Source organism: Sitophilus oryzae, unplaced genomic scaffold (assembly GCF_002938485.1).
Source record: "Sitophilus oryzae breed Bouriz unplaced genomic scaffold, Soryzae_2.0 scaffold_1576_pilon_pilon, whole genome shotgun sequence".
Lineage (NCBI taxonomy): Eukaryota > Metazoa > Arthropoda > Insecta > Coleoptera > Curculionidae > Sitophilus > Sitophilus oryzae.
In genome coordinates, this window is record NW_022146254.1 from 16529087 (window position 1) to 16542098 (window position 13012).

Here is a 13012-nt window from a genome sequence, read left to right on the forward strand (position 1 = left end):
CCATTACAAAAAACACAACTTTAATAGACTAAGACATTAATAAGACACCCTGTAGAACTTTCTATATTTTTAAAAAGTGCTTTAAATTAACCTACATATGCTCACAAAATTTCATTTCAATACAAACTGTCGTTCTCCTTGGAGCCTCCGCGGCGAATGAGAGGCGCCACCCTGTATATAAAAAATTAAACTCAGCCCTGATAGTTGGTATAACCCGAAACTTATTTCTTGTTTTACGTCCTTTAAATAAATATAACATTAGCGATATGTCTCTACGAAAATAGTTCTCTAAATTTACAAGAAATTTTAGTCAATTTTCTGTAAACAATTTCTCCATATATAAAGAAAACCATCTTCTATTCTTATGCTCAGTTCATCAAATCTACTTGACCAAAATAGTGCAGTACTCCTACAAAATGATCTCAAACTCCATAGTTGTGCTGTGTGTTTTATTTGGCCTATCTGCTTCAGGTAACTGGTAGAATCTGAAAAGTAAAATAGTTTATCAATGTCACTGTTTTCCATCTTTTAGATTTTATGCATACGTCTGACAAAACATACTTTCTGTCTACTGAAAATGTAAGTACTTGTATACAAATTACAGTTGGGGGTTGGAACTTTTAGTGTTACTAAAGCAAAATAAAACACTTATTGACCACAATATACCAAAACACTTTTTTAAACACTGGACGAGAGTTTCGCTAACAATAAACTCAGTTGTAATCATCTGCTAATAATGCTAACAAGGGTAGCGATATACACGTCCATGCAGTGTATAAAAAAAGTATTGTGGTGTATTGTGGTGAATTAGTGTTTTATTTTGCTATTGAATATATATGTTTTAATGAATTAGTTGTTAGCTCAGTTACATAAATTAAAGTTTTATGCATAAATCAAGGCCAAACTATTTAACATATTGCATTTTTCTCGTAAACGGTGTTATCGTAAACATAATATATAAAGCTGATAAAAGTTGTTTTTAAATGAAGCAATTTTCTACAAAAATTATTGATCTATTTTTTCTTATCAATTACTTTTGTAACTTAGTGTAGTTGGTACATTTTGGTTTTGTATTTTGTTGTATTCTTTGAATAGTCAGTTTTATTAAACAATATATTTTCACTGTTAAAGCTTAAAGTAAAATAAATTATTATATTTAGTTTGGAAAATAAAAATAACTGATAATCTTCTCTCACCCGTTAAGCCCCATACTCACACTTCGCTCCTTCCTCGCCTTACTTCCTCGCCTTACTTCCTCGCGTTATTTCCTCGCGTTCCTTCGTCCCTTCGCTTCCTTCCTTCGTCTATTCGATGCTTGGAAATTAGTCAGTTATGCAACAACACACCACAAAATATTTTTAATATAGCAGCTACATGTTTAATACGAAATATCTAGTAACCTCTAAAATTTTTAAAAAATCCGAAAGGCGCATAAATTTTATTTTATAAAACTGCAATTCTTTGTCGTGTCAAAAATAAAAATTGAATTTTAATAATATATTTTTTTTAATAAATCCGAATATTTCAGTATCATGTACAAGGTATATCAGTATGAATGTACAAGGCGAGTCAACAATAGAGTAAAGTTTATTATGTAATTTATATCGAAACCATGAAATATGACATACTAATTAAACGTTAATGATGTCAATCCCCATTTCTTCAGATATTTTTGTAAAGGCATCATGCACATTATTTCTATTTTTTTATTTTTGTCGCTACGATTACATAAATATGGTCATGCATTTTTTCACAAATATGAAGACAATATTGTTTTTTCTTCCATTTTTAGACTATTCTGTGTGAATTATTTTTATATCGACTGGCGATTGCTAGATGTACAGGATGTCCCATTTGTGTGTGTTTTTATGGGGTTTCTGGTTTATGAGTAGAGATATAAAGATGCTGTTTTTCACATCATTGTTCTACTTATTATGAAACAAATATATGCTACATAAGAAATAAGAAATAACTTTGAACTAAGAGGCTAGGATAAATATGTATTTATCCTAGCCTACTTCAAAGTTCTTTCTTATTTCTTTCTTTTACTTTTTATTTTTTAATTAGTAGAAATTTTTGCATTTTTCGATAACCTTTGTATCTCGATTGTCTTATAACTTATCGAAAATGTGAAAAGGGTCAGTGATGGGCGGTGGGTAAGTACCCAATTTGTAGATAAATAAAATCTGGGTATACCTGTAGATTTAGATAAACATCCTAATTTTTATAAAAGGAGTTTCCGACGACGGCATAGTAAATACCCGGTATAATGCCGGGAATAGAAATATACCAATATATAATATCTACAATATATATTAGAAATATTGTAGATATACTCGTATTCCTGACATTACTGGTATTATATCGGGTATTTACTATGCGGTCGTTGGAAATACCTTTTATAAAATTAGACTGTTCATCTAAATGTACAGGTATATACCGGATACCCTGATTTTTTGTTTTGTTCTACCTATTGAGTACTTACCCACCACCCGTGTCTCGTTTTTCAGGTAGAATGGCAGTGACGAAAGTGGTTCTTCGTTGGGAGCTGTCTATTTCGAAAAATGACTCAAATTTATGTTCTTTTTTTTAAACAGGACACTCTATATATTATTTTTTTATTTTATTTGCCTTGTTAATCTTTGATTAACGAGAGCTTTCGAAAATTATAATATTATACTCTATATTTATTTATTGAGGTACTGCTAAACTGCTAAACGGCTCTTATTTTATTTAACTTAATTTTACCAGATAATTTTGCTTTGCATCGTGATATTTTGATAAACTACACGGAAACTGAACTTGTGCTGCTTTTAAATAACATGTCAATAACCAACATGTTACGTCGAATAAATTAGTTGATTGTTTTGATTACCTAATTTAAACCGGCCGACTATGTAATAAAGTTAAATAATGCATTTTTACCCCGTTTATGAAAATAAGTATTTTAGAAAGCTCGTAACAAGGAAAATAAAATAATATACAAAATATCGTATTTAAAAAAACATATAAGTTTTAGTCAGTTTAAAAAAAGACGTCAGAGTTACGTCACTGCATTCTACGTGAAAAACTGTACGGGAGACCGTTTTCACCTTTTCGATAAGTTATGATACAAAGGGGATCGAAAAATGCAATAATTTCAGACATATCTGTATGTAGCATCTTTAGTTTCATAAAAAAGTAACAGCGTAATGTGAAAACCGTATCTTTGTATTTCGACTCATAAACGAGAAACCCTGCAAAACACACGAAAATGGGACACCCTGTACAGACGTACTGCCAAATCAAGAAATCAACTACGAATGAAATCCAAGATCGATTTAAATATTTTATGTATTTTAATATTCTTTTGTGTTCGTGATAATTCCTTTGCTACTTCCTCCAAAAACCGACAGTACGTGGAAGGACCGTTTCGAGGAAGTAAACGGACGAAGTAGCGTTTTGACGAAGAAGGAAGGAACACACAGTCGCATAAAATCTACATTTTCCCATAGTAAATATATGATTTTTGAACGAAGAGACGCGAGGAAGTAACGCGAGGAAGGAGCGAAGTGTGAGTATGGGGCTTTAATATACAAAGTAATTTAAATGTATGTCACTTATGTGCAATCTAAAATTGATGGATTTGTAATTTGTAATAAAATTCTTATTGTAAAGTGATTGAAACTAAATTTTCTATTAGAACTGTGGATATAGTATTTGATACTTCATAAAACTCTAAATTCGCAAATTGTTGGTGTTTTTTTTTACTGAAAGTGCAAAAATAATTATACTAAAATACACTAGATATATTAATTGGTGTAATTAAACAGAGTGCGTCAGAACTAAGTTATATTTTACGATGCTCATTCGAATAGCCCGCGAATAGCACACTCTGTTTTTTATATCATAAATAAAACAGTTTCCAGCCAATAATAGGTTTTATTAAGCACTTACTATTGCAAAAGTTGACATTTATTTAGATTTTTGAAGAGTTTCTTTTGTATTTAATTGTTAGATATACCGGGTGTATCTCAAAAGTGGCTCACCCTTATAACTTTTTTATTTTTTCAGATAAAAAACGTGATTTGGTATGTTATTATATAACATAAACTAGCGTGTACCAGCGACTTCGTTCGCGTCGAATTAATCATTTGTAATGGTGATGATAAAGCAAAGCAAGAATTTCCATTAAAATACAAACTGGATAAAATTTTCTCACATTTATGTCAGCATCAGAAAAAACAATATGGCGATATTATTATATAACTTGGTAATATTTGAGGGGTAGTTTCATCTCGTTGGAATTTGGCTTTCGAAAAATCCGTTTGCCAAAAATAAGCTTTTCACGTCAAGCAGTTTAAGCAGAATCGTGGTTAAGAAATTACCCAACTTTTTGGAACACCCTGTATGATTTTTTAAAAAATTTGAAAATATGTAAAAGAACCTAATAAATTATGCTTGTCCAAGCGTTTTCCCGAAAGACTAACGGTTTTTTTTAATAACAAATATTGTAATATTTGAGGAGCGTTTTCACCCTCTTGGAGTTTGAAATTCGCGAAACACCTCCTTATCGATCCTCTACACCCCACAGTCAATCCGTTTGCCAAAAATCAGCTTTAAACGTCAAGCAGTTTAAGCAGAATCGTGATTACTCAATGGTCATATTTTATGAAACACCCTGTATAAATTTATAAAACATCTTAAAATATGCAAAACAACAAAATAAAATATACGTGTTTAAGAGTTTTTCCGAAATACTCACCGGTTTTTAAATAAAATATATTTTAATATTTGAGGGATAGTTTCACCCTTTAGAATTCGAGTTTCGAAAAATCCCTTTCTTATCGAACCTCTACACCCTAAAGTCAATCTGTTTTCCAAAAATCAGCTTTTTTCGTCAAGCGCTTTAAGCAAGATCGTGATTAATCAATGACCAGATTTTTGAACACCCTGTATACATTTTTAAAAATCTTAAAATATGTAAAAACACAAAATAAGATATACGTGTTTAAGCGTTTTTTCGGAAACTTGACCGTTTTTTAAATAAAAAATATTGTAATATTTGAGGGGTGGTTTCACCCTCTTAAAACTGGAATTTCGAAAAATCCCTTCTTGTCGAACCTCTACACCATAGTATGCCAAACCTGTATGCCAAAATTGAGCTTCTTACGTTGAGTGGTTTGAGCAGGATCGTGATTAATCAGTCTGTCAGTCACTTAAGGATTTTATATATTAGTATAGATTAGGATTGTTTGACGTATTCAATTCTTTTCGGTCACCTCCTATTTAACCGGAAATGATTACAACTATTGATTTTTAAATGACACCCTCGGTATTTTTTGCTTTAATCGATAGAAAATGACACTCTGAACAGATTGACATATGATATGTCAGCATTTGACAAATTTGCTTAAAAAACATCGTATTTTAAATTTCAATTTAGAGTGAAAGGGCTATATTAAAAAGACTAATTTTTAATCGAGGAGAAATAGATTTGATCATCTAATGTTTTTAGTGTCTTGTTCTGGCCGGTTAAAAGATGACCAAATCGTATTTTTAATATCTCAATTTTTTCAAATAGAAAGAAGGTGGCTTATTAGCATATTTCGAAAAAATATTTTTTTACGAATAATTTGGTACCACACACTTGGTATTTCGAGTCAAATTGTCGTTATGAAGCGCATGTTTCACATAAATCATATGCGAAAATGTCAAAAGTTGACATGTGATAATATGTCATTCTATTCAGAGTGCCATTTTCTATCTATAACTATCTCATATCTTAACCAATCATAACTCAACGTAAAACATAATCAACAAATTATTGAGTCTTCCCAACTTTATATTTTTAATATGTTTAACAAAAATGTATTTCCACTGATAAACCGGAATTCAACCCATATAGCAACACAGAGGTACTTTAATATTAAAGTACCTCCTAGTCTTATTATCCAATAAATTGAAGTGCATATTATTATTTTCGATATTTCGATTAGCGATAGATAGCGATAGACATCACAGGCAGGAATGTTGATTTATGAAAAAAAAAATAAGAATAACTTTTGTAGACAATTGCATGGTCTACTGCTTTTGTTTAATCTGTCTTGACAATAACAATATAACTGTTTACGAGAATAGTGGCGATACGTTTGACATTTGACCCTCACTAGGTTTGTAGTTATTTATCTTATATTATATGTGATGGTAAATTTAAGAACTATATCAAATTTTAAACTTCGTAAAAATTATTATAAAGTTCTTTTTTGTTTAAGAGGGTGGGAGGGGATACCTAATTGATGTGTATAATTTATTAATTTAATTTTCTGTTATAGCTGAACTGGACCGATGCCAGAGAAGCCTGTATCGATGCAGGTTTGGAATTGGCCAGCGTTAGATCCAATGAAGAACGCGATGCTATAGAAGCCTTTTTAAAGGAGTACAACCCAAAACCAACTTCGTGGTGTAAGTATGATATTCGTGGTGTAAACTGATATTTTATATTCTTCTTCTTCTTGCGGTGCCGTGCCTGTCTTCAGGCGTTGGCGATCTCCATGACTATTTCGTTGAAGAGTTCTCTATCTTCTGCGGCATGAAACAGCCTCTCCACCCCCAGACCGGTCTAGTTCTGTATATTTCTCAGCCATGACAGTTTCTTTCGACCCACCCATCTTCTACCTTCGATATTTCCTTGAATGATCAAACGAGGAATGTAATATTTGGTGCCACACATTATGTGTCCGAAGTAGCAACCTAATATAAAAAAAGTAAAAACCTAAAAATACTAAAAATATATGAAAATATATGAAGTAAATACCTAATATACAGGGTGGTCCGAACTGTATTCCGGAAACTTCGGCAGCGTATTCTGTGGATAAAAATAAGTGAAAGAGTTCTTATAAGTGTATGCCCTAAAATGCTTAGTTTCGGAGATACAGGGTGTAGAAGTTTCATTTTTATTTCGATTTTTTCCAAATAATTTATGAAGAAGCGTCAATATTTGGATGAAAATTGCAGTGTGGGAGTTTTTTGACATGAGAATTTTGATTTTGATGTCAGTAGGATTTCTATTTGTAGGGGGCGCCACCTACATGTGTTTTAACTGTTTTGAAGAGTAATAACTTTTCGTCCGTACCTGTATAAAACTATTAAGTGAAAAAATATACATTTCCGTTACTTTTTACGTAAAAAATGTCTCTTAGTAAAAATCGCTACGAGCAACCGTTCTCAAAATATTAAGAAAGGAAATAGTCAATACATGTCATAATTGACACAAAATAAACACGTTGAGTATATAGTTATTTGACTGAAATAATAAATTTGGAATTTTTTTAAAATTAATCATATTTTTTGCGAAAAAATGATGATAAAACAGTTTCTGTTGAACATTTGGCACAAAAACACTTCAAATTTATTATCTGAGTCTAATAACTATTTGTCAACATGTTTAATTTATGTCAATGATGACAGGTATTGATAATTTCGATTCCAAATATCTCGAGAACCATTACTCGTAGCGATTTTTACCAAGAGACCTTTTTTACCATAAATGTATATTTTTTTACTCAGTAGTTTTATACAGGTACGGACAAAAATTTATTAGGTACTCTTCAAACCAGTTAAAAATATGCAGATGGCGCCCTCTAAAAGTAGGAGTCATATTGACATCAAATTTCTCATATCAAAAAACTCCCAGGTACCAATTTTCATCCAAATATTGATGTTACTTCAGACATTATTTGAAAAAAATCGAAATAAAAATGAAACTTCTACACCCTGTATCTTCGAAACTAAGCATTTTAGGACATACATTGGTGCGAAATTTGTTACATATTTTTATCTGCAGAATATGTTGCCGAAGTTTCTGGAATACAGTTCGGACCAACCTGTATATATTAATCATTTTAAAACGTTCTACGTCTTCCGATGCCATCTCTCCATGCCTGTCTGTCTCTCCATGCACCGTCTCCGAGAGATCTTTCCTCCATAAACGTGTCAATCCCTTCCTGCCAACTTCTTCTCGGTCTACCCGGTTTTCTTCTTCCTGCAGGTTTCCAGTTTATAAATTGCTTTGGGATTCTTATTTCTGCCATTCTTTGGACATGCCCGTTCCATATGAGTTGACTGTTCTTTATCTCGTCCACTATCGTATGTTTAACTTCCATAATCTCTCTTATGCGTTCATTAGTTATTCGCTCGAGTCTTGATTTGCCTGCTGATCTTCTCCAAAAATCCATCTCTGTAGCTTCCAGCATTCGTTTTGTTGTTTCCTTAATTGGCCACACTTCACAGCTGTACCGGGTGGCCAACTAAGAATGGACGCCGGCTGTATCTCAGAAACTACTTATCGTATAACTTTGGGAAAAAAATTATAATAAGTAAATCAACCAAGAGAAATCGCTGGAAATTATTTTCAAGTTCAAAAAATGTCCGCTAGGGGGCGTTTCTCTGATAACCAATCAGAAACCAGGGTTTTTCTCAAAAATATGCAGGTGAACAGGTATTTTAAATATTACTGTTGTAATCATCAAGAAATTTGTAATTTTTGTGGTATAGAGTATTTTTCTGAGAGCAAAATGCTCTATGTCAAAAATATTACAAATTTATCCATGATTACAATAGTAATATTTAAAATACCTATTCACCTGCATATTTTTGAGAAAAATCTTGTTTTCTGATTGGCTACCAGAGAAACGCCCCCTAGCGGGAATTTTTCGACCTTGAAAATAATTTCCAGCGATTTCTCTTGGTCGATTTACTTATTAGATTTTTTTTCCCAAAGTTATACGATAAGTTCTTTCTGAGATACAGCCGGCGTCCATTCTTAGTTGGCCACCCGGTACGTGGTTTGACTTGATGATGGTATTATATATTAGAGTTTTGTTCTTGTTGTTTATGCTTCTGTCCCACAGTATCCCATTCAATAATGTGATACAACGCCAGCTTCCTAAATATCTAAAATGTGATACTCAATATTGTGTCCAATATTGTACAAACATTTATTTCGTCTTCTTGTATATTTATATTAATACCCCATTTGCAACTAGCTTCTTGTACCCTGTCTAGCAGCGTTTGCAAGTCTTCCATGCTTTCTGAGACAATGGCGGTGTCGTCTGCGTACCTTACGTTATTTATGATTTCGTTTCCAATTTTAACGTCTTCTATTCTGCCGGATAAAGCTTCGTTAAAAATGTTCTCCGAATACAAGTTGAATAATAACGGTGACAAAACACACCCCTGTCTTACTCCTCGTTTTATTGGGATGTCATTTGTAGTTCCTTTTTTATATGTATTACTGACTTATTTTTCTTTTAATTCCAGATGGCTATTGGCTGGCTGGAATAAAATACCCTAACGGTACATTCTACTGGGATACCACCGACATAGAGGTTGGAGACAACGTTGAAAACGGTTGGCTGCCTGATGAACCCAATGATGCTTTCAATACCGAAAACTGTCTCGAACTGAAATGGGACGAACACCATTTGGGCTGGAACGATTTTTCTTGTGACGAAGAAAAACCGTACATCTGTCAAAATCCGAGAAAAGAAGATTCCAATGGCAATAGCTTGGATGATTATAGTTTTCTACTTAAAATTGAACCAAGAAATCAATTTGAATATGCAGGTGTACACAGCCGCTACATACCTTTTATAAAACGTAGTCCTGCAGGCTTCCAGTATTTCGATTTAGATTCTTATATTAAATTTCATCGTGAAATAATTGCACAATCAAATTTAGATTCTACTACTCCTCCAAGTACTACACATGCTCCTATAGTAGGTTCAACTTTAGAATCTGTTACCACCACAAATAATCCTGAGAGTTTGGTAGAATCAAGTTCATCAGATTATGTTACTATAAATAGATTCTCTCAAGATTTAGTACAATCAAGTGAAGAATCTATTGCTACTTCTCATACGCCTGAGGATTTAGTAATATCAGATTCAGAATCTACTACAATACCTTCTCAAGATTTAGCGCAATCAAATATAGAATCGACTACTCAGATTTCATTGACTATTCCTCAATATATAATACGAGCAAAATTAAAATCTGTTACGCTTTCTCCTGCATATTTGGCACGATCAGATATGGACTCTGTTACTACGTCTACTACTGAAAAATTAGATGAACTAGAATTAGAACCTACTAGATCTTCAGTTTCTGATGAAAATTCAGATTTTCTTGATATAGAACCTCTATATTATGATTGGTAGTAGTGTTATTGGTATTAGGATGGGAAGTCTCGGAATTATGACAATTCGGGGATTATTATAGATAACGACAAATATAATATATAATGTTTTACTTATAATTTTTTGCCACCAACACAATCTATATTTGTATTACTGACTGACTAAACTGTTGATAATATACCGTTAAGCTAAAAAAGAATTGTTCTATAAAGAAAAATAAAGATTTTAAGAACTGATTCAAATTGTTTTAATTGTGAATTACCTAAAAAATTACATTAAATTATATATTGTTAGTAATCTATATTATACGAGCCGCCACTGTAACCCATATGCACGTCCCTGGTGAATCTGTCGGCACTTTTTTAGCATCAAAATATGTAAGGCTTATAATAGCTTTTACCTTTACTATTTCAATTGAGTCACTAAAAAACCACTTGGAAGAAAATTATAATAAATCGAAAAAAAAACAAGATTTTAACCTCCTGTAGCTACGAAACAAAGCAGAATCGAACCTATATTGATATAAAAAATCACTCTTAATTTTATATGAGAAATCTCCCTACGAGAGGTAACACATGTTTTTTGAAACACTCTGTATATGAACTTTTTCTTAAACTCCTGTGTTAAATGTTAAACAAAATATGTGTATTACTGGTTGTCTGAATTCTTCATCCCGCCTCACCATTAAGCTGAAAAATGGGACTAGCGCATATATAAAATATTTATTTTAAAAGTGATAATTTACACTATTTTAATTATAATTTACCCAAAATATTAACAACGAGTTTAATATTTATATTAATCTATGATAAAAGCTAAGAATACGGAATAAATAAACAGTTATTTTTATATTTTTATCCAATCCCAATCCAATCCTTCTTTTATCCTCTACGAGAGATAATTTGACACTTCATCGACGACATCCACCAAAAACAACTGATTTTGACAAACAAATTCTAACCAACAAATTCGATCAACAACAAATGGTTAAAAATGGCTGCAAGTAGTGAAGGTTCTCCAACAACTCCTCGTTCAAATACGGATAAAACATTTTCCAGAAGCTCTTCCGTGTCTTCTGAATTTCAGTGGACAAACCTACTAGTAAATATACCTTTTAAAAGTAGACCGAAGCTCATCAAAGGTTAGTAAATGTTTAATTCTATTTTTTGAAATGCTTTTATTATTATTTGTTCCTTAAGAACTAAATAAAGAATTATTATAGTTCAATTTTAAATTTCGACGTGATATATTGAACTTGTGGTACAATGTTTGTATCTGGTCAGTTTGTAGTAAAATATGTTTAGTTGTATGTTGACTCGATGAACATATTGTTAGTTTTAAAAGTCTTTTAATATATTTAAAATAGGTTTCTGGAGTTTGTATTTTGCTTTAAATATTAACAGGTAACAGATATTTCGTTCAAAAGGTGTAATACATTAATTTATGTGAAATAAAACATTTTGGTAGAATAAATAAAATTTATTGTGGTTTTTAAACAATATAAAGCTTGTTTGCGGTAATTTTTTTTTTAAAAAGTATTTTTTGTACTTTTCACTTTCATTATTAATCGAAAGTGCATTTATTTAAAAGTTTATCTTGAAATGCATCTGAATTTTCGTGATTTCCCAACGACGTAGAATCACGAACGCTTTTATCGATTTACCCGTGGAAAAAGGACCGCAAGGGGGACCGCAATCGGTCGCAAGGGGGAAAATCAATACCGCCCTTTAAGTACAGAGCGTTTCTGGCATGTTTCCCGAGAAAGTCGTCGTTAAAGTTTATCGTGACGAGTTGTTTGGATAAAAAACACCGTGGAATAGTTAAGATTGTCCAGTTTTTTTATCGATTAGCGACAAAATGAAGGTGCAAGAGCTGCCCGATGGCATTACTGCGGGAAATGTTGCGGAACAGGAAATGGCCGGCGCTCAGGATACGATTTACTTGTGCAATTTCCGCGTGTCGGTTGATGGCGAGTGGCTCTGCTTGAAGGAGTTGCAAGATGTGGAGTTTAATATGCAGGAATCTATTAATAACAAGGTCATGTCGCCACCCACCCCTGAGCATATACCGATGTTTGGTAAGAGTCATCGGAAATAACGATTGGTCAACAGAATACAGAATGTCCTGTTTTTTGGTTGCATTTTTGCAATTGTTTTTATTTTTGTTGCTTATTAGGGACAAGTTAGGTACTAAAGAAAGATTATTAAGGTTTTCAGCTACTCTTTTATGAAAGGGGCTACAACTGATGTGATTATAGTAGCATAATAGCATTTAATTTTTTTAATGTTATTCAAAATTTATACAATTCCTAAATATCGATTTTTTGAAGCTTGTTGTATGTACAGGGTGTCCCATTTTAGTTGGAATTATACGGTATCTCCGTTATTAGTAAATATGCGGTTTGCACAAACCTGTGCCACTTTTTTGTCAAACGCAAGATGCGGTCAACAAAATTTTCATAGCGCTCTTCGTTTCTGAATTACAGAATCTTTTCGAAAATTTTGCAATTTGGGACAGCCCCCGTATCTCTATTATTGTTAAAGGTATCGAGAAGGTGAAAACTGTTTATTGTAGAACTTTTTACGTAGAATACAGTGGCGTAGTCTGTTACTCTGCGAAAAAAATGTTTTTGAAAATATGAACGAAAGTTAGATTTTTTCAAATGGAACACCCTGTTTATTTATAAATCATATGATCCGCCTTGCTATGAGCTTCTCAAAAATATATATCACTCTACAGGGTGGCGCACCTCACTCGCCTCGGTTGATTATACGAAAACGGAAAGATGTAGAAACAAAATATTTTAGGGGTATATGTGGGGAGACAATGTACAC

General features: G+C 32.4%; 2 protein-coding genes across 4 annotated transcripts in view; both read left to right on the forward strand.

The window, feature by feature from the left end:
• The first annotated feature begins 315 nt into the window (after nt 1-315).
• LOC115879270 lies at nt 316-10414 on the forward strand. Its single transcript, XM_030895984.1, has 4 exons — nt 316-471; nt 533-579; nt 6315-6444; nt 9301-10414. The coding sequence occupies exons 1-4, from the start codon at nt 417-419 to the stop codon at nt 10197-10199; spliced, it is 1131 nt and encodes a 376-aa protein (XP_030751844.1). The 5' UTR covers nt 316-416; the 3' UTR covers nt 10200-10414.
• Nucleotides 10415-11127: 713 nt separating this feature from the next.
• LOC115879142 (RUN and FYVE domain-containing protein 2) overlaps nt 11128-13012 on the forward strand; it is a 36612-nt gene continuing 34727 nt past the window's right edge. For 2 of the 3 annotated variants that reach the window (XM_030895808.1, XM_030895811.1), the window contains exon 1: nt 11893-12255. In XM_030895808.1, the coding sequence (XP_030751668.1) occupies nt 12036-12255 (220 nt within the window). In that variant the 5' untranslated portion in view covers nt 11893-12035. Of the gene's footprint in view, nt 11320-11892; nt 12256-13012 lie in introns of those variants that run through there. The other variant, XM_030895810.1, reaches the window with a different exon arrangement.

Coding starts and splice junctions, on each gene's coding strand:
- LOC115879270 (XM_030895984.1), top strand. CDS start 417: ATGATCTCAAACTCCATAGTTGTGCTGTGTGTTTTATTTGGCCTATCT. Junction 472..532: donor ATTTGGCCTATCTGCTTCAG/GTAACTGGTAGA, acceptor TCCATCTTTTAG/ATTTTATGCATACGTCTGAC. Junction 6,445..9,300: donor CCCAAAACCAACTTCGTGGT/GTAAGTATGATA, acceptor TTTTAATTCCAG/ATGGCTATTGGCTGGCTGGA.